The 24,494-nt window shown below is 41.1% G+C and overlaps 1 protein-coding gene across 2 annotated transcripts in view; it reads right to left on the bottom strand.

Moving 5' to 3' along the window:
- Nucleotides 1–24,494, bottom strand: part of gabrb2a (gamma-aminobutyric acid type A receptor subunit beta2a) — a 47,973-nt gene that overhangs the window by 21,645 nt on the left and 1,834 nt on the right. For both annotated transcript variants that reach the window (XM_033632985.2, XM_033632986.2), the window contains exon 4: nucleotides 7,169–7,389. In XM_033632985.2, the coding sequence (XP_033488876.1) occupies nucleotides 7,169–7,389 (221 nt within the window). The remainder of the gene's footprint in view (nucleotides 1–7,168; nucleotides 7,390–24,494) is intronic.

The following is a 24,494-nucleotide window of genomic DNA, read 5'->3' as shown; positions in this document are numbered from 1 at the left end:
ATCATCACCATTACCACCACTAAATCATCACGGTGGTAGAGGAAGCGCAGGGGAAAAGTGGAAATGAGGCCAAAATGGCAGGGGTAAAAATAACAGCCTATTTATAGCCCACCTACATCATCAGCAGAAGTCTCGAAGCTTTTTTTGTCTGAGACTCTGCATCAATGATCAAGAGCTGCTCCTGCATCTCCTGGCCTCGCCAGCATGTCCAATACCCACGTTAACAATTAATAAACAGCTTATAACGAGGGAGGAGGAGAGAGAGATGAGGATTTCTCTGCAGGATTCCCTCACCGTCTTCGCCTCTCCTCCTCCTCCTCGTCATCTCCGCTGCAGCGAGAGTCTGCCGTGAACCTCTGCAGCAGCAGCAGCAGCAGCAGCGATCATGAAGCACAAGCTTGTTTGCTCTTCATCAACATCAGGGCCGGTCCCTCTCTCTCATCCCAACCTGCCGGAGGAGAGGCCACGCTCTAACAGATCACGCAGATTCAAACACGCTACATTTGCTCTGCGTCGGAGCTAATAGGACACGGAGCTCTAAAAAAAGGCTGTTTTGTTTTTTTCTTCTGTGCATGTTCCCTCACAGTTGTGTGTGTGTGTGTGTGTGTGTGTGTGTGTGTGTGTGTGTTTGTGTGTGTGTGGACCCCCCCTAAGGCAGCCTGTGCACCTTTATTCCAAATGACCTTGTTTACGGACATAACACAACCACCACGAATTCCCAGACAGAATCTCATTTCGAGGGAGCGTCACAGCAGAGAGCAAATGCAGAAAGAGATAGATTTTTTTTTTTTTTGCAAGCAGGTTGCAAACCTGCACATCCCTTGATTAAACTGACGTATTATTGCATGGGCATTGTAATGGAGTTAGAAGTTAAATTAAGATGGAGAAGCTTCCTCCATTTTGGATAGAGAGCTGTGTTGAGCTGAGGAAACATGGCACGCAGGATTGTCTCTCCCTGCTCAGGCACTGTTGCCAAATTTGAAAATAAAATGTCTGCAGTGGAAACAAAAAGAGTCCAGCGTGTGCCAGAGCATGCCAAATCAAAGCAGAGGTTTCTTAATTTCAAAGTACAGGCACATCCAAAACACATACAACATGCAAAGCACCCTGCCTGATTAATAGTTTGAGAGAGAGATGGATAACTTTGAAGGCAATGCTAAGCTCATATTGATGGTATTGACAGACAAAAAAAGGCTTATTTAAATCCCTCTCTTCCACCACTCAGCAGCTTTCTCCTCCTGGCCATGCGATGTCATCTATTGAGCTGCAGAGTGGAACACTCCTCGCCCAGACAAAAGAGGACGTCAGTCTCCATAGCACAAGGATATGTCCTCTAACAAAAGGAGTTACAATATTCACAGAGAGACAGAGAGGACGGAGGGGGAGGAGAGGAGAGGGAGGGAGGAGGGAGAATCCTAATAATTTCTCCATTTTGAATGAAGTCTGACCTTCATGTCTCTTTCTTTCACTCTGGCTCTCCCTCCTTTCTCAATCCCTCCCTATGATTTTTGAGCGACATGCATTGGGAGTCATGTACCGAACGTCTTTGGTCTTTCCTCCTTTCCTGCATAAAATGAAAGGCTAAGTGGGAGTTTGTGTGTGTGTGTGTGTGTTTTCTGTTTTGTGTGTGTGTTTCTTTTCTCGCAGCCTGGGCGGTATCTGTGTTATTGGCTGAGCCTTTTCAGGGGCTGGGTAATTAGATCAGACTGCCTCTCCCCGAGAGTCAACCAGAGCTCTAAAGTGACAGTTGGGAGCACTGTTGTAATTTTCTGCTCCTCCTGGTAATTGAAGACTGGGATTTGGCAGGATTGGGATGCACTCTATATCCAGGGAATAAGGAGTAAACAACACCCTCACCCTTCCTCCTCTGCATGCACCCCAAAAATAACATTCGCCCACTTGCACACATCCACCCACAGACACAGATCCTACACACAGACTCACACACAGACATCTAATGCCTCCTGCAAACTAAACAACACTCTAATCTACTGGTGTTCCCCAGGTGCGGTGTTAGCTAAATTCAGTTAGTTTAGCACAAATCCACGCTCACCTTTGAGGCCAATAATATGTTTACTTTTACCGCTTATTATGCAAGGATTTAGTCAGACAACATCACATCTTATGGCGTGACATATTTACTAGTGTTAGAGGTCTCAAAAAAGCAAACGAGCAATTTGATGTTGCAGGAGAATTGATCCGTAACACACTGGTGCATAATTTCAAAAAGATATTACCAACTGTATTCTGAAAATGCATGTACATATATTGAATTTCCATATGTAAAATATATGTGCATATGACGTGGAAACATATATGTATAAACTATATATGAAACCTGTTAGAATTTGGAACAATTTTCTATATGGACGTATATGACAAGCCCGTACAAATATGTTTATGGATGTATAATGCATTTATCACCACATATATGTCACGTATATAATTTTTTTAATACATATATTAATATGTATGTAAATGCACACATACATTTTATAGGTTAAAAACATGTATGTATAAAAAATAATTATAATGATATTTTTTATATATGCACATATATATATATAATATATGCTTATATTGTAGACATATAAGTTACGTACATATATACATCCCATAGCCTATCAATATATGTTCATATTATATATGTAACTATAAAAAATAGACATGTGTGTGAAAAAATAATTTAAAAAACATATGCAAGCACACGGTATTTTTCATATATGTAGTTTTTGTAAACTTGCATGTGTAAATTAAATATATATTGTTTACATATATGATTGCAACATACAATACCGTATAGAAAGTCATCATATAGTTATTTTAATATATGTACATATACAAATTTTACTATGGGTATTTCATGTATGTGTTGAACTTTTATGTTCATATGTCCAGAGGATGTATGTATGTGATAATAATACAGGTAACATGTGGCAACATGACTCTTGTTTAGGGGCATATATGTCATATATTACATTCCCATGTGAGCTGTTTGTACATCTTTAATAGATGTTTGGTTTTGGAGTGCAGAAGGTGTTTATACTGAGTAGAGTTGGACAAGAATATACAAGTTATTATTAAGTATTTATTGTATTTTTCAAGGTGTATGGGTGTCTAGGTCTCGACTCTTTGACAATAAAGGTGTACACCAGTAATTTAATATTACACTCACATAAAGATAAGGTGACTCAAGAGACACTAATTTAAGGAAGAGTGGTTCAAATCTAAGCAACAGAGGGTCAACACATCCTGCCTTTTTGTCTTTAGCATGGATGAACCTCTAAAACCACTGCCTCCTACATTTCCCATGATGCATCTGGGCACCATCTTTTCATTGGACCTTCCGTTCTGCATAAAAACACCATGTTTTCAAACTCCATGGCCCAAGTTTGACACACAGGATTTTTGTTACATGTTATTTATGTTATTATTAAATTATTTTGTGTTATGCCTAGTTGGCCCATCCTGCATGTGATTACAAGACACCATTATGCTTTACACATCATCTAGTCCTACACATACAGCACATGTGGAAAAGAAAAGAAGCACAAAATAAAAATAAAACAAACACAAAATCCCAAATGGCATCTTCATGTAATGAACTACCAGATATTTTCAGATTATTTCAATAAAGAGCTTTTCTCTCTCTTCTCCCAGGCTTCTTTAGATGTTTCATATATGAATAGTCACCTCAGTCTTTGAGCATCTATTTTTAACTTACCAAACAAAGAACTGCACAGTTCACAACAGAAAGGACAGTAGAAAACCAAATGGAGCCCATTTTCTGTATCGTTAAACAACACAATGGATCCGCTTTTCTTCTTCTGGAATAACATAGGCTACATCCAGTTTCAACAGTCAGAGGTAAAACACCAAACATCAGCTGAGTTGTCTCAAAGCCTAAATTAAGAACACCCTGATGACATCACTATAACATTATTAAGGCTGACAAATGCATTTAATAAGACAAAAAAAGTAAGATTTCTTTTGCTTCAAATGAAATAGTCTAACAAAGACTGACCTTTGGTGATGGAAAGCAAGTACCGCACTTTATTACAATTTTTAGTACTTCTATTTTGGGCTACTTTACACTCCATTACATCTCAGAGGAAAATATTGTGCTCATTACTGCACCATATGTATTTAACAGCTGTATTTACTGTGATTAATTTACATATGATGATTCCGCAAACAAAACAGATGATTAATTTATAAAATGTGTTGCATGTTTTTTTTATATGCAGTATGTAAAGTAGATAACTATAGCACCACACTGATCATACACATCAATAAAAGGCTGCTTACATGTTTATGCATCAGTAAAAAGAATTAAATTATATAATATTTATAATTCTCACAGAGGTCATTCTGCAGCACAATGAGAGAACATTTTACTGCAGGACTTCTGGTTGTAACAGAGTATTTTTACATTGTGGTATTGCAGCTTTACTTAACTAAAGGATTTAAATCCTTGTTCCACCACTGTTGACCTTTACACTGACGATAAGAGCTAAAATTAATGAATAAGCAGACAGATAATGACACAGTCGTGCCCTAAGACACCCTGGCAGGATGTGTTTTCACATAAGACCTGTTTTCCCGTCGAGGACTCTGAGCCTCCTCTCAGTTAGCCATCCCCTCCACATCCACTAAAGCCCTGCTGCTGCAACCAGCCGGCCCGTCTCTACAGGTATGTGTCAGCGTGCTCACAGTGCACAGGCATCTGGCCGGGCTGACTCTGACAGAAGCTTGTGTCTGGACTTGCTAGCATCAAATAAAACCTGGACTAAACCCACGAACCAAATAATGGAGGAGCCGGGAGGCACCGGCACTGACAAGGACAACGTATCTGAGGTAACAACCACATCTCTCTGCTGCACGCACACCCTCAAATTCACAACAGCCTTCTCCTAGCCTCAATTGCTGTTTGACTGTTATGCAAAAATATGTGTTTGGGCTTATATAATTGAGTCAGAGCGTTATAAATTACATTTCTCGACTGCTGAAACAAAATGTAGCGATGAATAATCTGGTGCAGTGCAGATACTTAAATTTTTTAAGCAGTCTTTGCACAAGAAGGGCATCTGAGTGTAGAGAGGGAGAATGACTGAACGCTGCAACATCTTGAATTAGCAACAATAATCTCATCTTTTAAATACAGACACTAATCTGAGATCATTTGCACACACACATATGAAGAGGAGGCGACAGATCAGAGGAGGCAGCAGCACAGTGATGGACGCGCTGGGCTAGCCTGTGAAGTCAAATACGCAGCATCAGTACAAATACAGATTCAGTGTTTGTATTGAACTGCTACATTATTGATTATGAGTTATCAATTATGGATGACAGTCTCCTCAGAGGCATCACAGTCCAACACCACAAAGAGACGTCTTGTAGACGGGCTGAACCATCCTGCACAATCACACTCAGTTCGGCTGTTTGCACCACCCTGCTTCATTATTGATCACAGCCGATCAATTATTGATATTGATGATCATCAGGGGATGTGAAAGGCTAAAACATGGAGGCGTAAACCTTTTCCTGTACACAGCTGTGAAAGGATGATTTCTCTTTCTTACAACGCAGGTCTTATTCTCATAGTCTTGGCCATAAGGTCTTTCAGATATGAAAACATTGCTGAGATCTGGAAACACGGTGACAGGCAGTTTAATAATAAAATGCTGGCTTCCAACCATTGTCCAAACACTCGCATATGTCCGTGTACTGTAACTAAAACATGATGGTCTCCTCACATTTCAGTTGTTAGACGTTCCAAAGAGATAAAATTATTCAGTATTTCTGAAGAAAACAGACAAAATATAAGAAAAATTTACATAGTTTGCTTTTTTTTTGCACTGTCTATATTTATGTCCCTGGCCAGTGGGTTTGTCAAAATACCCAGGGTCAGTGCCACAAACACTGTTGGAGACGACGCAAAGGGTCACCAAAAAATAAGCGTTGTTAGTCTTGCTTAGATATTACGTCATGATGCGTATGAAACGTGCAAATGAAACATATCTGTGATTTGCATTTGTGCATTTTCTTCTAACAGCTGGGCTGAATAATCCCTTATTGTTCTTTTAAATAAATGTACCAAACTTTTATGTTTGCCACTGCATTTTCTTAAAGATATATGCAGGGTTTTCTTAAATAAAATAAAAAATATAGACCTATATAAAAGTGATCATCACTTATGACCCAATATCTACAGAGACTCTTCTCTCTGCCTGTGTTTTACTAATTTCTGACTGTAAGCAGCATGCATACCAGAGGAAGCTACTAAAATCATGGACACAGTGCCAAAAGAAAGAAAACAAAATAGGACTATTTATTGATATGCACTGTATATAACTGAACTGTAATTTCCTTCCCTTGTTTGATCTATTGTAATCAATTTTATCTTATTTTTAGCTTCCTCCTTAAATCCTGTTCATGTGTGTCTCTTTATATTGCTGTGTGTTTCTTTTATACGTTGTCTTGCTGCATTTTATGTCATAAGCTAAATACTTTCCTGTTGAAAGGTGCTACACAAATAAACTCGCCTTACCTTGTTGTATCTTCTTTCCAATCTTGTTAATCATGTCAGAATTACCTTGCAACCCCCTGGGCGGTCTGAAACCTGCAGGTTGCAATCCCCGGATCTTAAATCACTTTTGTTTTTGAGTCTAGCACACCAAAATGTCTATAAGTGTCCCTCATTGTGCTGGAAAACTGTGTTCCCTCACAGCTAGGATATTGTGAGTACAGATGTCCAGTCATTTAACTGTGATGGATGCCTGGGTAATAATTTAGCTGTTTAGCTAACCTGATGATTTTTTTATCTTCTCTTGACTGCTCATGTTTCTATTTTTAGCAATGTTGCTGCGTTCCAAGATCTCAGCTGTTAAGTTGGTGATCAGAATATTATTATTACTGATAATAATGATGGCAAAACCACAAAAATAAGACCCAAGTTGTAAAGAAAAAACACAAGAAAAAAGATCCTTTGACTGTATGTTGTCAAGCTGAGCAGGAAAGAGCCACAATGGTTTAAATCCAAAGTTCATTAAAGAGACTCAGTCAGACACAAAGCGTCTGATACAGTCACATTACTTCATTATGCCTCCTGATCAATCCACTAATAGTCATGATGCGACAGGAAGGGCAGTTGTAAAAGGCTTACCTGAGTCCATAAAGCACCGTGCCGTCCGGGTGGAGACGGATCATCCTGTTTTTGACCGTGACACCATGAACGAAGGACTTCTTGTCATTCAGGAAGTAGGTGTCAGGGACCCACAGCTGATCCGCCACCCGGTTATCCAGAGTCAGGTTGTAGGCGATCTCAGAGTACGACAGGCGCTTGTCCCGCCACGCTTGCTGGAAGTACATCGTCAAGGTGTAGTCCTGGAGGGACAGAAGGGGGGTAGTCCATTTAATGAATCTAGTGCAGCACTTTAAACACAAACTCGTGGTGAGAATCAATAACGCTGACAGTAATTCCACTGTGAGGCCAAAAAGCAGTCAGCAGCATCCACCGACTAAATCCTTCAGGTGGCATCTTAACTATAGGAAAATATTTCATTTCCACTACCATCTCAAGTGGGAAACATGACAAGCACCAGCAGCATGTCACCCAGCGCTTACATCTGAACATGACTCCATAGATGTGTCACAGCACGCTGTATGGACTCTGCATAGTGAGAAGGTCAGCCAAAAGGTCGTCGGTGGTCTGAAAGGCCACAGCCTGTACTGGGGGCCATGGTGGCTGAGGTTGGGGGGTTAATATTCAACTATCCTCACTTAATTTTGAAGCTGTAACCAGAGGGGAACTTTCTCAGCTGGCTGACTATTGTCTCACGCAAAAAGTATCTGCTTGCACTCAAACAAATGACGCCACTTTCTTCCTTATAGAGGCAACACTCGGATGCAAATGGCCACTAGATTTCTGCCACCGGGGTTTCATCATCCTTGTCTCTTTGGGGGTTTTTTTGGGCTTAGTTTTGCTTCTAATTCTGCGTAATAAACAACCAAACGACTTCAGATTTAGGTTAGAGTTTTCCAGATAGAAAAAGCTGCATTTACACTTTACAGTTTGCTTTTACACATGCTCAGAAATGTAGCAGTAAACTGTATCTCCTCCTCCTCTCTCTCTCTCTCTTTTCTCTGCTTCTCACTCTTAAAAAAAGACTTACACCCACACAGCCACAGTAAAACACAGCACTGCAGTTGGATCTGCTCTGTTGCAGTGTATTGCAGTGCAATCGATGAGTAGGAAAACAAATTAAAAAATACGGTCCGTGAAACGAGGCCCTTGAGCTTTTACTCGAAGCAGCCATCATCATTACTTCCTGCCGCGTTTCTGTTTCCGAGCCTTTTTTTTTTTGTGTGTGTGTGTTCCCTATCACCACACATTGGTGTGACACTGCAAAAGCAATTGCCACTTTCGTTCTTAAATTCTTATCATTCACTGCATGCCGTGTGCGCGACCAAAGCACTGCGTAAAAAGGGCATCTAAAAATACATGAGCTGCTGCCATGTTGATTTTTTCAGGAGTGAAAAGTCAAGCGAGGACGGCCGCATCCTTATCCTGTTTTACAAGAGTTCCCACTGAACCCTCCTCTCACACTCGCTCCCTCTCTGTCTCATTATCAGCCTGTCGATCGGATATCTCTATCACCTTTGGGATCGTTAGCTGCTGCCTGCAGGCTCGGTGTACATCACCCACTGAGGCAGCATCTCCTGCAATACGTCCCTGTCTTGACTACCATCCTTCGCCATATTGATGAAGGAGACACAAGCAGCTAGGATCCTCTGAGAGGAAGAAGGTGTTGGCAGAAGCTGAACCTCTTTCCGAGTAAATTAGAAAACTGAAGCTAATAATATTAACTGTAGCCCTGTGGTAACAATCTGAGCAACATGAAGCAGAAATCATTTATCAGTACAGCGTCACAGACAATCTCTATGTTTTATTCTTTTTGCTCTGCACTGTTCTTTGGTATAACTGGAGTGAAACATAATTTGACATTTTGGTGGATATGGTGACAAGGGAGCGCGAGTGTGTCTGGTGTGTCACACACGTTTGCATTCAAAGCTCTAAATTTGTATATTACATTAACAGGGTAGAATTTAGGGCTGCAGCTGACAATTATCATCATCAATAAACATGTTTAATTAAGTAACTTAAGGCACTCCCGATATTTTTCATAGGGGTGGCCAGATGAGGTCACTGAAAACCCTAACCCTACAAAAAACAAAACAAAAGCCAAGCATATAAACTAGTTGACAACATTGTGAGAGTTAAGGAATTGCATACTGATATACTTTGTTTTTTTATTTCACAGTTAATATTACTAATTATCTGGAGTACATAGACTAATACTGGTGCAGTTAACATTTTGAGTTACACAACAATGTTATGTATCTGTATGTTAGGTGGTTAATTATTCTTTAAATAGGCTGGTTGTCCTTTTCTTTATGAAGGCAGATACACAGCTTTAATTTAATACACTGATGGCAAACATTTACTGGGAACAAGTCGACTGTAGTTTAAAAACACCACACACAGGCCTCTAATTATTTTCATGAGGGGGGCCCAGTGATTCGATCAGGGTGGCTGTGGCCCTGCTGGCCACCCCTTGGCAGTGCCACTGTCCAGGAAACTTGAAGATGCCAGTCCTGATTACCTGAGGTTTGTCAGGGCTGCATGTTTTGTTCAATTCCAAACCCCCAAAATATTCCATTTCTGATGATATGAAGCAGAGAAAAGCTGGCCTGGTGCGACCATCCTGATGACGTGAGCTCAACGTTCTGTTTCGTTCTCTGCATCAGTCTGCCACCCTAAACACTTTCCAGAAATTAAAATCCAATCGGGGCCAATTGGGAATATGCACTGTAGTTAATAACGTAAGCAGCTAATCAGAGACTGTGTTGTAGTTGATGACATAAAATGCAGCTTACAGAACAGTTATGGCGGCTTCTGCTCCTTAATAGAGTAAATCCAGCAATAAGTGAAGTTATTGCAGAAATAGAGTCAATGACAACAATTAAATATGAACAAGAGTGTGCATTCATGGAGTTTCTCTCAGGAAAAGATGTTTTTCGCTGCTCCTCCAACTGGATTTAGCAAAAACTTGATTTTTCAACTGACGTCGTTGGTGATGAAGACGTTCCTGGTGTTTTGTTTCACTGACTAGGTGAAGGAGTTTTTCTGTCAAGGTTAGTGCTCCCGCCTCCTGAAAGTGTTTGAGGCGGCAGCATGGGCCAGATTTATACAAAGAGCGAAACAGAACGTTGAGCTAACATCATCAGGACAGTCTTACAAGGCTGGAGAAAAAAAAAAAAAGAAAAAAAAAAAGAAGCAAATCCCGACATCTGAAAAGCTTGAACCAGAAAATGTGTTTGCTTGATAAATGACTTCTACACATCATTAATTGTCAAAATATGATGTTAATAATCTTTTGATTGACAAATTGATGAACTGACTAATGATTTAAGCACCAGTAAGATTTTTAGTTGTAGGTTGTGTCCAAAATCATCTGGGCGAGTATTCACTCACTCAACAGTCAAGGCAACTTTATTTATACTGCCTAATATCACAAATCACAAATCTGCCTCCAGGCGCTTTACATTCTGTGTACAGTATACAACACCCTAAAGAGAATTCAAAGTTTCCGTGCGCTTGTTTGTGAGATTCCACTGACGAAAACGTCTTCTTCCACGTATGTCCATGACACACACGTGGAACTTATTTTTTGTGACACATTCCAATCTAGTCCAAAAAACTGCGGTCAAGCCAGCCGCAGCCGCCTCACCACAGTTAGTTTAAAGTTGGATATCCAACAGACATTCACTCCAGACCCAGCAGCTTCTTCTTAGTTTCACATTCACCCAAAGACAGTCACCTCCCATCCCTCCCATTTACTGCTAGGCACTGATGCAGACCGTCGATGGTACTGCGAAGAGAACTGCATCGATGTGACCACAGATTTCCATGGATGTTCAATGTCTGTCTGACCCTTTAGACCTTCATTCGGATATGGAAAAACTCCCCAAGTAAACCCATTAACAGGGAAAAATGAAGATTCAGAAGAGCATTTGGAGAGCGTGGAACTCCGCCAAGGCCTGATAGTCCATTCATCTATATTTCCTTAATATCTCTGGTGGAGTTTCAGACAATTCACATTTGGATGTGAGAGTGTATTTAGCTGCATGCTATGTGTGTATTTACATTTCCATTTGACAGACATTCACTCAAGACCCTTAGCTTAAGAAAAAAGTGCTGTTACAGTTCTGGTAGTGCTAGTTCTCCCATGAAACAAGCGTCCATGATTAAACGACTGCTTTCTGTATGAGATTTGTGCTGCTATATGTTTAGGCTACCACACAGGATTATTGGTACCTGTGAGTGTGGATGCCAATAAAGTCATTGAATTTCTACAACTAGCTGTTTTGTCACTATTGAATGCTACTACCATTTGATGGGTTTTCAGATGTATGGCGCTTATTTCATCATGGCGAAATGCCCTGCCTGGAAATGTTAACAAAAATGAAAAATAATTTGTGTATCCGCCCCATGACTCAGATCTGCTCTAAAGTTTAGACCATGCTACAACCTTCCACCAAGTTTCATATAAACTAGGCAAGTAGTTTCTCCGTAATCATAATGTCAAACAGACAAAAACCAAATGAAAAACATTGTCTCCTTGGCGGAGGCAATCTCGGAATCCATCGGCTATCATCTGTCGACGATAAGCCTCTACAGGTAGCAGCAAATATTTTGGGGGTTACGGTGACGGTGTAGCCAGCAAATACCTGGACCAAGAATTCTTCCTCCATGCACGGGTCATTTCAGCTAATCTCTATAAACAGATATATGAATGCAGTAAACTTTTTCAAAAAGCTAATCATCGTCAGACAATAGCCGATGGGTTCCGAGCCTGCATTTTTACGTTCCGACTGTTTACCTGCTGCTCATACATAAAAGGTCGATACTACTTGGACTACAGATGGAAACCAGAACACTTCCGATGCCAAAATCTTGTCTAGTTTCCTACAGATTCTGCATACATATCTTTTTATAGGGATTATGGCAGAGGTAACAATCAGGAAGGGCAGCAGAGGAGGGATCTCTCTCACAGGACGGACAGTCATGTTTATTCAATGAACCAAAATAGCAAATTCACAGTATGGAAAATCCCTCACTGCTCCCAGTATAACAGACACTCAATATTATACAATATTGTCGTAATTTTTGCATCCATAAAATGTGGAGTGTTGCATTGTGGGAATATCAGCAGAAAATCAGAACATTCTTTTTTCACTCTGTTGTGGGAAATTTGATGGAACGACATAGTGAATAAAATTTACACTCAGAATTCAGACACTATAATAAAAAGGAGGAGAGTAAATATAATGCACTAGTAAACAATGAGTGATTTTGGACACAGCCTTGGACCTTTATCACAGCAGACGTTTTAACTCGTCACAGTGAGAGAAGCAGAGGTGTTACTAATAACATTAACGCTGGCTCTGTTCTATTCAAGTGTCCCAGTAAACTATGACAGTGTGACAGTGAGCCAGGGAAAACAACACCAGGACCCTGAAACTGAAGCAGCTAAATGGAATTCAGCCATCATTCATTTTAGTATTTACATCTGTGCTTCTCCTACTGCGACATGTCAAAATGTCTGCTGTAAAAAAAAAAAAATTGAATATAAAACCATTCAGTGTTTCTCTTGTAAGGTTAACTGAGCTTGGATTCAAGGTGCCTGCTCATGTGTGCGCATTAGTGTGTGTGTGTGCAGTGCCTCATTGTGTACGTTTGGGCGGGTTCAAGAGTATAGCGATGCACAGCTCCAACACAGCTCCAGCACAGAGAACACCTGGGCCTGCATGCTGCCTCCTGGCTGTGCTGTAAAATGGCAGCGTAATTACGGCCTCACAGATGGTGCTGTTTACCTTCACTCGGACATCACATGAGCTCAGAGAGGGACACAAAATACAGCTGCCTCTCCTCTCTCTGGCTCTCAGTACAGTTAAAGTTATTGTTCAAAGGAAATCTGCAACGCAAACTACTGTACTGCCAGGGAGTACATTTTGTTCTGTGACAGGGAGAAAGGGTTGTACTATTCTGGTGCTGTGCAGAAAGACAAAGTGGGGAAATCATGTTGTTTTCATGCAAACATGGCAAAACATTTTACATCTGCATGTTAATTTTTGATCAATTATTCGACTACAACTGAAAAAAATCTGCATATGTACATTTTATGTCAATGTGGTACAGCCCTGATGCTAAACAAAGAGAGAAAAACACCCAATCTACGCACCTTTTCACACAAAATATAAGTATTAAACCACATTAAACTGCAGAAGCGTGTAAAATGAGGAGTCTTCCTTCATTTAGCTCTTTGTCTCCTGGACTAGAAATAATCTCTGAGTTATAAACAAAACATCTAATGTGTTATGTACTGAGAGCCTCTTCACTCCACACACACAGAAGATGGAGACCGAGAATCAGGTGAGGAGGATTTCACAGCATGCAGCATCGAAAAAAAGCTGCAGAGAAGTGAGAGACAGACCGTCCCATGCTGGAGTGTCGGTCTCCAAAGCGACCTTCAGTCTCCTTGTCACAAGCGCTCCTCAGAAACTCCATTAACATCACACAGTGAGCAGCGAGCATCAGTGAGGGAGACATCTTGTGGAGAGCGCCAACATTTGAAAAAAAAAAAAAAAAAAGGCACTGACAGCAGTGAATATATAAAGACGATGAAGACACAAACAAGGGCCGGCTAACTTAAAAAACATCAAGGCTGGTTGCACAGTGACAGTGTCTCACTACAGATATGTTTCTGGGCTAACAAACCCCCATTAAGAATCTGACAGAGTGACAAGAAGTACATTTGTGTTTCCCTGAGAAATCTGACAGGCTACAGTTGTTACAAGACCTCCATTACAACTACATCAGCTGTCACAACCGACATGGGAGGGAAGCTGCCAATAGATGAGCTCAACACAATACATACCGCTCTGTTTGTAGATTTAGATCTGAAGGAACAGCTGACGTTAATGCGCTCGCTTTCTCTCTATAATAAAACCATCCTGCCTGTTTGATTTATTTACAGTGGTGTTTTATGTTTGTTCATAAAAGACGTGTCCACCAGAACAGTCTGTACCCTCATCTTCATTTGTAGTACATTCTGTACCTGAAATCTCACAGAGAGTTATGAGTAACATCAGGATAACATGAACTTCTTTTTGTGAGTGGCTTCTTGGCAAACAAAATTATTATTTTTTTTTAAATCTGTAGCCTATACTGATCCTCAGCCCACTCTCCAGGGGGATCAGACAGTATAGATAACCATAGCCCAAGGCCCAGGCCCATGCAAAGGTCTACGGCTGACCCTTAAATAGGATCAAGTACAACAATTCATTTACTGACTTTAATATCACTGACAATTTCAGTTATATTTATTTACATAACAAATACATTTATTGCTATCATCAAAACAAGATTTCAAGTTTTTAAAAAACACCCTTTATTTTCAAGTAAAGTGAATTTCCGGTGCCGAGCTTTTATTTTGAAGTGCCGTTTCCTGCTGTAGAGTGAGTGACTAACGGACAGCTACCCGAGAGAGGTGGAAAACTAGCTCAGCGACATGGCCAAATGCAATTATGGCGCTGAATATGTTAAACTGTGTGAACCACGAACTAATGACTGACAAGAAATCTGGACCCCATGGCTGCTCTGTCGCTAATTTCCTCCTTAATAATAGTCTGAGTGGGCGGAAGTTTGCTGCATAGATCAGCCTCTCATTGGGCGGAACAAGTCACCCGCTGAAGTCCCGCCCTACCACCTCCAGTTGCAGTTTTCAACACGTCCTTTACTAACTTTTGCGGTGTTTGATCTTGTGGGGATGTAGCCATTTTTCTGCCATGGTTCGCATCCTGTAGGCAATATTTTTGTGGGCGTGTTACACCAAAACTTGTTTCCCCCGGCAATATTTTTGCAAGCACACCGTTGCTGTGGCACCGCCCAGGACGATTGTGCTTGGTTGAAAGAAATACAAGCAGCCGGGGCGTTTTTTTCTCCAATCTTAGGCTGACCAAACGTCCTCTTTTGCCCGGACATGTCCACTTTTCACGTCCCGTCCGGGGCGTCCGGGGGGGGGTTTATAAACTGATGATAATGTCCGGTTTTCCGTGTGTTTGTGTGTGTGTGTGTGTGTGTGTTAGAGTGCGGCACGGGCCGCATATTTCTGTCCGAACCCGAACCGAGCCCGACATTATTTAATGACCAAAGCACTGAGTTTGTGTCACACAGTGGTTACAGGCTATTTAACAGGCCGGGCGTGCGCCGTGGGTGCTCAGCTGCGGAGAGGGAGACCTCCGTGTTTGAGACGGGAGCGGGAGGTCCGACGCTTCTAGCGAGAGGAGAGGGAGAAATAAAACAAAATAAGATAAAATAGGAAAAACCTGTCTCCCTCTTTTATTTTATTTTCAGCGTTTAATCAAGGCGGAGGCGGGCGGCTGGAGGTCCGAGACTTCCAGAGAGGGGAGAGGTAGAAACAAACAGTCAATGTGTGTCTGTGTGTGTTATGTTCAGGTGTTGTCACGTAAATAACAGTGCCCAAGCAATAAACAGGACAGACAATAGGATTTTATTTATTTTTAAATAATATTCGAGCCCGAATACAATTTATAGCTACATTTTTGACCAAACCCGCCCGACCCGTCGGGTACCGTCGGGCTCGGATCACCACACTCTAGTGTGTGTATATGTCCCCTATTGGGGCCTATCTGAATTTCTGTCTTTGAGAGATATTATTTTTTAATATAACTGAATTTTCTATCCATACATATACATTTTAAATATATTAAAATTATAAGGCATCTTTGAGTAAACTGCGAGTATCATTTAAGTAGGCTATGTCGTGGCCGCCGAGTGTCCTCTTTTTTGGAAATCAAAATATGGTCACCCTATCCAATCTTAAAGTGAGAGTCGGCGCAGCCAGACCTTTCTTTTCTTGAGAAAGGTCTGGTGAGCGAGACTACCTTAATAACAACCGTGCAGGGGTGACTTTTTATATCACTCAACTACTACATTTTATTAAGGCTTAAAGAGGAGATGGAACACTGAATAATATGACTGTGGTTTGTTTGAATTTTACCTTAGGCAAAATATGACACTGCAATCAAACTTGATGTCCACCTGGATTTGCTAGAAAACTAGACTGTATTTCATGTTCGCCAGCAGGATGCAGCCATCTTACAACAAGCTAGCTGGTGACATCACTGGTATGGTTCGTCTCTATTGTCTGCTTGTATGCCAGAAGGAGTTGCTGAGCTGGGCCTAGATATACAATACCAGGAGAAGAGCTATTACGAAAGCAGTGAGGAGCTATCAGAGTACAAAGTTTGGTTTATGATCTAAGGCGAACATCATCAACCAGCCTGATGTTAACAACTAATTCTGTCGCTGTGGAGGCAGCTCTTAGTTTCCAAAATTTTACCAGAGAGCCAGCAAGATCCTGGTGTTGTCTCCATGTCAGGGATAACAGTCTGTTATGTACACCGAGCAGAGGATGAGTTCATGAACACTTTCATTCATGAGCACCACCAACTGTCTAACCTGACACAAACACGGGAACAGGACAAATTTAAGTGACGCTCAACCCCAACCGTTCTTCTGAAGTTGGGTCAAAGTGGGTTTTTTTACTTTGTGCTTTGTGATGCAGAAGATGATGACATTTGACTCGGCTTCTGGGTGAGAATGATGATCACAATATAAGGGGGCTTGTGGACGTGACCTCTGGGTTAGGCTAACATTACACTATGATAGCTGCAACGTGATAATGTTAATGTAATGTTGTAAGCTTCTTGTTTGATGGAGACAGTGCAAGAGCACATATTTGTTGTGGAGAGGTGGTTTGTGTAGCCTGTCAGCTGCAGCAACCTGACAATGAATCATCATCAAAACTCTCAAAATCCATTATATTGATACTTAAGTTAAAAACTAGTCAAATTAGTCTGAAGTACAGATTATTACTGATGCTGTTATAAACCTGTAAAAAAAAAAACAACAACACTGGATTTGGAAGTGGTGATACATGAAGAGTTTGTTTACTTATAATTTGATCTTGTGATTTAAAGATATTATGCCCTGCAGTATTTTCTTCAATCACTGTTTGATTTAACTTCTCTCTAATCCTTTAGTCTTTTTTCTCTCCTTGATTTGTTTTAAGGTTAAAGTATGAATATGATTGTCAGTCTGTGATTTAAAATAACTGACTTGACCTTTTGTGTTTTGTAACCATACTACATAAACACTGGATCTGGAATTGTTGTAGAGACTTAGTCTGTCACTACAAGGCTAATGGCCAAGAGCTGACTTGATGTCGCCCGTGTCTGTATTGGAGCTAGGGGCAGGTGGGTGGCATAATAGCATTTTTTTAAACAGCCTGTAAAGAAATGCGACGACTCAGGCCCTTCATCCAGAACATGGTCAAACTGTACACTCCAGCCCGTCCACTACGCTCTGCTGATCAGCCTGCTGCTCCCTCATGAAGAGGGTCCAACTACCTCTGTACTACGTCAAAACGGTTTGCTGTCCTGACTCGATAATGATGAAACATACTCCCCGTTGACATCAGGACAACAGAAATTCTACATATCTTATATCACAGATTGAAAACTCATCTGTTCAGGCTGCACCTCGGCCCATTATATAATGTATTTGAAAAGTAAAAATAAAAACTCTTCCTGTTATTGCTTCTAAATGAAGTAGATGTACCTGCTTGATTGTTGCACTTCTTGTGGTTGTGCCCATGTGGTTGAATGCACTTATATTGCAAATCACTCTGGATAAAAGCATAAGCAATAAATGTATACAATTAGATGTTTTCGTATTTAGTGTGAGAACAATGCTTTACGTTCATTTCTGTATTTTGTCACCTTCATCAAATGTGCAGTCTGTAATTCTGCATATTGGGATTTAACAAGGTCAGAAGACAAAAAAGGGGTTAATAAAGGTTTATTTTGCATTAAATATTATTTTTACACATACAGCATTGTGGCCTGTAACCCAAGCAAAGAGAAGGTAAAGCAAATTTCAGCAGTGTCTACTCATGAGCTGCTGGTATGACATTTGGCATGTGTGCCTCTCTCTCTCCTCTGCAGCTTTACGGGACGAGACAGACGTCCACCATATTGCTCGACGCTTTCATCTGTTGTGTCCTGCTGCAGAGTGCTCCAGCAGAAGCAGAGAAGAATCTGCTGATAATAACAATGTCTGCTGTGCACGGCGACAAGGAGACGATTTGACGTTTGGGTAATAACAAGCTCGTCTGCAGACATCTCAGCCTCTTGTCTGTTTCCCTCCCATCTACAAGCTGGAGGAGACGCCACAGCATATCAACTGGTCAAGATGAGTTTATTCATTTGTTGTGCTCTCTGTGTCCGGTTAAGTACAGGCTTCAAATTAAATATTAGGGGTCAAGGAAGGAGTTAGTGCATTCTGAATGAGTTGCCGGCCATACCAATCCTGAGGGAAGTAACAACATGGACGCCTTTATGACTCTCTTTCCAATGGGTCATTTTTCAGCTACTTAGCTTCAGTGGAGAAAGTGCCTGACAGAATCATTAAGGGAGTCATCAGCACATTAAAGGCTTTTAATGGAGCTGGCTAACTTACTCCCTGTTTTAAGACACGCAGCTTTTTTTGTTCCCCACACCGGCCATTATGAAAGAATATTACAACCAATTTAAACTTGGCGTAATTTTGATCATGCAGTGGGACTCTGCAAGGGTAAGAGTTGATAATTAATCCAAATGACAAACCAGCCACATAAAAACAGGAATATTCTTTCATTATCTTAAATCGGATTGATTAGTCTTTGCGGTGCATTAGAGGAAATGCAGTTCAGAAAGCCTACATTTGGTTTACAAATGTAAAGAAATCAGGAATTAACGGGATATTCAGGATAGGATTTTTAAGTGACACATGTAGAAATGTGATTGATTTTATTAAAAACTTATCTTTACCAGTTTTAACTTTCAGATACACACTAATTATGTTTTTGTAAGAGCTCACGGTCTCCTCTGACGTCTTCAAATGAACCCAGCCTCCGCAGACTAAACATTAAACAGAGAACCCAGCATGCACGTAAGACAGCTGCAGGATTAAGTGTTGTTCTTGTGCTGTAATTATGCTGCTCACCATATTAATCTGTTACTCTGTGTGTCCACTCAGCATAACTAATGACATTGTTCTGGACAACCTGCATTCTTGTGTTAAGCTTTTTGGAAAGCTCAGCAGAGCAAACAGAATCAAAGCCGCACGAGACGAACAGAGAGACAAAATCTGCCTTGTATTTAAATGTTAAAAAAAAGTCAATATGTCTGTATGAAAATGTGCATGGGTCGAAGTTTTGATTAACATTTCTGCAGCAACCTCAGAAAAGCCACACAGGATTTTATAATATTTCAGATCCAAGCTACAGTTCTGTTGATTTATCATGCAAAAATGTCAAACATTTGCCTCCCAAATGTGGGATTTTCTTGTCTTTTCTCTGTTTTATATCTTTGTAAACTGAATATCTTTGGGTTTTAGACGTTGCTTGAACAAAACAAGCCCTCTGAATGTGGCTACGGTAAACTGTGATGAGCATTTTGCACTGTTTTCAGACATTTTATAGCGTAAAAGATGAATTCATTCATCTAAAAATAATCAGCAATTCAGTAACAAAGATAATGCTTAGCTTATAGCCTATTTAAGATATTGTAACCATGAACACTGTGGGAAATACCTCATATCATCAGCATTTATTAAAAGCTAAATGCAAAACAACAAAAATCCAGCATCCTTAAAGACAGAACACTCTGCACCTGCATTGTGAATGTTAAAAACCTTGAAAAAGCCCCTACAAAGAGAGGCCTTATTTCCTTTCCGTTGACTTCCCTAGATCCACCAAAAAAAAAGAGAGAGAGAGAGAGAGAGAGAGAGAGAGAGAGAGAGAGAGGCTACGTTGTCATGGCAACACTGAGTAAAAATAACACAAGCTTATTTTCCACAAGCTGAAAATAAAATGGAACAGGATCAGTTTGGACAAACAAGATCAAAATGGTTGCTAATTCACAGACACAAGAAGCAGCATCCTTCACACGGATGTGGTGTAACGTCGAGGCCCCGCGTCGTGTTCCCTCTGGTCAGCTCGCCCGTTATCTGACGGCCAGATCCCCTTACTCATGTAAAGAAACCAGCGCTTGTCAGGATAATGATCGTAATAAAGGGAACGCTCACGCCCCACTAATTCCTCCATCCCAGAAGCCACCACAGCTGGTTTGTTTAAATCTTTTAATTCACAGCCAGCTAATTAACATTCAGAGAACAGTATTATAGTACAGGCAGTGCCTCTTAACAACCACCAACCTCAGGTATTTTACATGTAATTAACAAGCGGGATGAAGAAAAGACGAGGAGTGAAAATACTCATTTACCTCCCTCCTTATTGCGGCCTCGGAGTGCATATTGCAGCAATGCTCAACATATGGATGGCATGCTGAAGATGTTATTATGCAGTGCTGATGCATTGCTGAGACAACAGACTCGACTTGTATTTAATCAGCTGCACTGGCTGTGTGCAGAACACTTTTTAATGCACCGTAACCAGGGTTCGGTTCCTGGATCTGTGATTTCAGCAAAAACAAACAGCATTATGCAAATGCAATTTCAGCTGCTAAGTGAGGGAGATGAGTGATGGAGCGGGATGCCAGCGCTGAACAGACAGACAGACAGAGATAAACAGGGGGGGTGGAGGGTGAGGTGGTGAGGGGGGGTCTTGGCCATGATATCATATCTGTGCCATATTTTGCACTAACCCCAGTGAGTCAGCACAGCCCACCCAGCGAGGATGTGTGGTCACACCTCGGACTCGGAGGACACTTCCCTCTCAAAATAGCACATTTGTAATGTCATGCAGGCGAGGCTGCTACCACGGCGCTGACTGACCCGCACATTTTTATTGCCCGACAACACGGCTGACCTTTGAGCCTCAACGGGCCATCGCTGTGGATCACAAGAGAATGCACCAAAAAAAGTGACTTCACTATGGCACGTACACATGTGAACCAGCCTCTTGCATGTCGACAAAGAAGCAACAAAACTACAAATCCCATCAAACCTCAACAACCATTCTGCCCTTCATGTCAGCACGGCAGAAAAAATGCCACAATGGCTTCAATCAGCCCCGACCAAAATGCAGAGTTCATTCTCCACCAGAGGCATTTTTATCTTTAATTAGAGGAGGGAGCAGCTGTCTACAACCCAAACCTGCTCACCGCCATGATGGCAGGCCTGCTCACAAACACTGATTTCAAACCCAGTCATATTCTTTCATTTCTGACAGCGGATGGCTCCATTTTCCTGCAGGTTCATATACTGTAGATGTGTGTTGTGATCATATGCGAAGGGTTCAGTTCAAACCTGACCAGCATTTTAACCAATGTGCCTGAATAAATAAAGGCTTTTCATACAACTTCTCTCCTTGATCTGACCAAAAAGCATTTTTATTTATGTGACCAGTGTTTTCTTCAAGAGCACCTTAAGGTTCCCTGGAGTTAACACATATGAAACTGACTCAGCACTTCATTCTACTTTTTCATCATGAAGCGATTTTATAAGAAAAAATGACAGTGAACTGAAAATCAAGGGTTTTGGACTTTTGATTGGACACTTGAAGACACTGACATGGACTCTAGGAGGGAACCTGTAATTAACATTTCTCACTTTTTGCTGACATTTGTTAAACAGAACAATTGATTAAGGGAATAATTAGTAGATTACTTGCAGCCTTAGATTGTTGAGTCATGTTTTAACTCAGTCTCATTCCCAGGTTGTCAAATTCTGACACTTAATCGGCCCCTACAGCATCTGATACTGACGTGCAAGGCACCCTTTACTGTGTGGATGAGATGCTAAAGCTATTTTCACCTAACTCCAGTGTAACCTTAACTGTGGCAATATTTGAAGGTCAGAGCAACTGATGTAGTACAAAGAGCAGTAAAGTCCACGGATGGAAGAGGCTGTGGTTAATGGATGGTTAAACACAGACAGCACTTTCACCCAGGAGACCGCTGTTTGTGTCCAGTGTGAAACCAAAAGTCAACATTAAAACCTAAACTATAATGTTTTTCTAAACATAACCAAGCAGTTTGGTTTCCTAAATGTAGCGCTGCAGTACTTTACTCTAAAAAACACTTTTTGAAGGTCTTGGTCTCGTCTTGGAATCGACCACATTTTTACTCTGTTTTGTCTCGGCCTCAGGATTTTATTTCAAGATGGGTCAAGACCACAACTGTGGGGGATATCATTGATGCAGATGGAAATTATAAAGACTAATAATAATAATAATCAACTGGTGACTCAATATGGTTAAATTTTTTTCAGCTCCTTGGTGTTTGTATTTGTTTGCTCACAGAAAACAAAGGAAAATTCCCATAAATGAAATTCACCTCTGCAATTCTGACTATTTTATCAAGACATTCCTCATAGTACATTTAAAGATACAACATTTCAGGACTTCATTTGTTTTCTGTGGGTGTTTAAGGGAATGTGGATCTTTCAGATCAATGTGAGGAGCGCCTATGGTTTGCATGTTCCACATTTCGTCGTAAGTGTGTCATGCAGTATGGGACCACCACTGGTTGGGTCTTTGTCTTGACTCGGTCTCGGCCCCTCGAAGTCTTGCTCTTGTCTCAGTCTCCATGCACTCTGGTTTTGGTCATGACTTGGTCTCTGTTTAGGTGGTCTTGACTACAACACTGACTAAACCTGACCAAATTCATTTGGAAAAGACACTGTAGGCATGTAAAGACTGGTAACTGATACGTCCAAAACTGACGCTAGAGAGGTATGTAGAGCGTCATAGTTTGAAGAATAGGACCACTGACCGAGCTGCCATATTTGACAAGTTGGGAGTGAAAATGAGTTACACATACATCCAAATATTGGTCCAACACACAGATTATTTTTGATTTATTATAGACATCCCAATGTTTTCTAAGATACCAGGTATTTCAGGCTAAATTTTGATGTAAATTTAAATAAAATGATGCACAAATGATCTGGAATAGCTCTAAAAAATGATTGGGTCTTGGTGTAGATATATCGCTCAGTCTGAACGTCATATAGCTTAATCTAGGAGCTGGAACGAGCTGCAAAAGAATAAATATGTGGTCGAGTCAGACAGTGTGGAATAAGATGTTTTTTCCAGCCTTGAAGCCACTTAAGTAGAAAAAAGGGAAACTGTATGTTGAGGGGTTAATGAAGCACTGGCTGCAGCTCACTCCTGGTAACACGGGGTCTGCAGTAACTTTTCCTCTGCCTCCACTGGGATGTAGATATCATTAAAGGAGACGGTTAAACTGACCACAGTAACCTTCACCTCTCGTCCACCCTGTTCTTCGCTGCCTTCATCGGTTTCATTCTTGCCTCTCGGTGTTGTTTTCCCTCTCAGCACTTTAATCTTAAAAGCGGCTGCTCCTGATGAGGAAGATCAAAGCAGCCCAGCGCCGAGCACAGGTCACCAACTCCATCCTCGTGATCACGGTGCATGGTGATATTATTGATTTCTCTGAGATCAATCTCGTCAGCTCCTGTTATCCTCTGTTGTACCAAAGAGAGCTGGACGTGAAGAAAGGAGGAGGAGGAGGAGAATCCGACCTATTATGTAAGTCGCAAGGAGGATTTTTCACAAGGTGACAACAACGTGTGGGTCCAGAGGTCCTGGATGTTTTTTATTTTAAATTTTTCGTCTAAATGTGTCCGTCATGTCAGAGCGACGCTTGTGCAGATCTGGCAGGAGGAGCTTTTCTGAGAAATGAGCGAGATGAACGCTCTCACATAGCCACAGGGAGTTGCATGTATGACGTCAGCCGCCATTCACTGTTTGTGCACAGTTTTGTGTTTTGTTACACACTCACACGGATGTATGAAGCAGTGTTTTTTTCCAGATGAACACTCGCATAGATGCCTAGTTCTTAAGTAAGATAACCCTTTGGAGCAAGGCAGAGGTGGATTACATGGCTGCTGAGCCCAGAGTCACAGCCAGGGATCCAGTCGAAGTGGTGGGAGGGGAAGAATGGAGGAGGGAGAGGGAGAAAGAGAGAGGCCAAAGTGAGTGAGGGGTTTCTATTTCAAATCTCCCCGGACCCCCAAGGCACTTCCGTTCTGGCTGCATCCTCAACCAAAATAAATCGTTTCCATCAAAGGGGACCATATTCAGTGCTTGTCCTCATCCAAAGCAAACTCACACACACGCTGGTGTATTTTAAAAAAAAACTCATTCAGTGCTGTTTAAAAATGACCACACACATTTGACAGGCGGCCAAATCAAACTTAAAAATGGCTCAATTAATAATAGAAAACACATCTCCTTCCATTCCTACTGGCAAACTTGTTTTTCATGCTCTTATATAACATCTCTATTATGTTGCTCCATGGAGAGGCTACTTTG

The sequence above is a fragment of the Epinephelus lanceolatus genome, chromosome 7 (genome assembly GCF_041903045.1).
Source record: "Epinephelus lanceolatus isolate andai-2023 chromosome 7, ASM4190304v1, whole genome shotgun sequence".
Classification (NCBI taxonomy): Eukaryota; Metazoa; Chordata; class Actinopteri; order Perciformes; family Serranidae; genus Epinephelus; species Epinephelus lanceolatus.
Note: the sequence above shows the minus strand (reverse complement) of the source record. Positions and strands in the feature narration are given on the sequence as shown.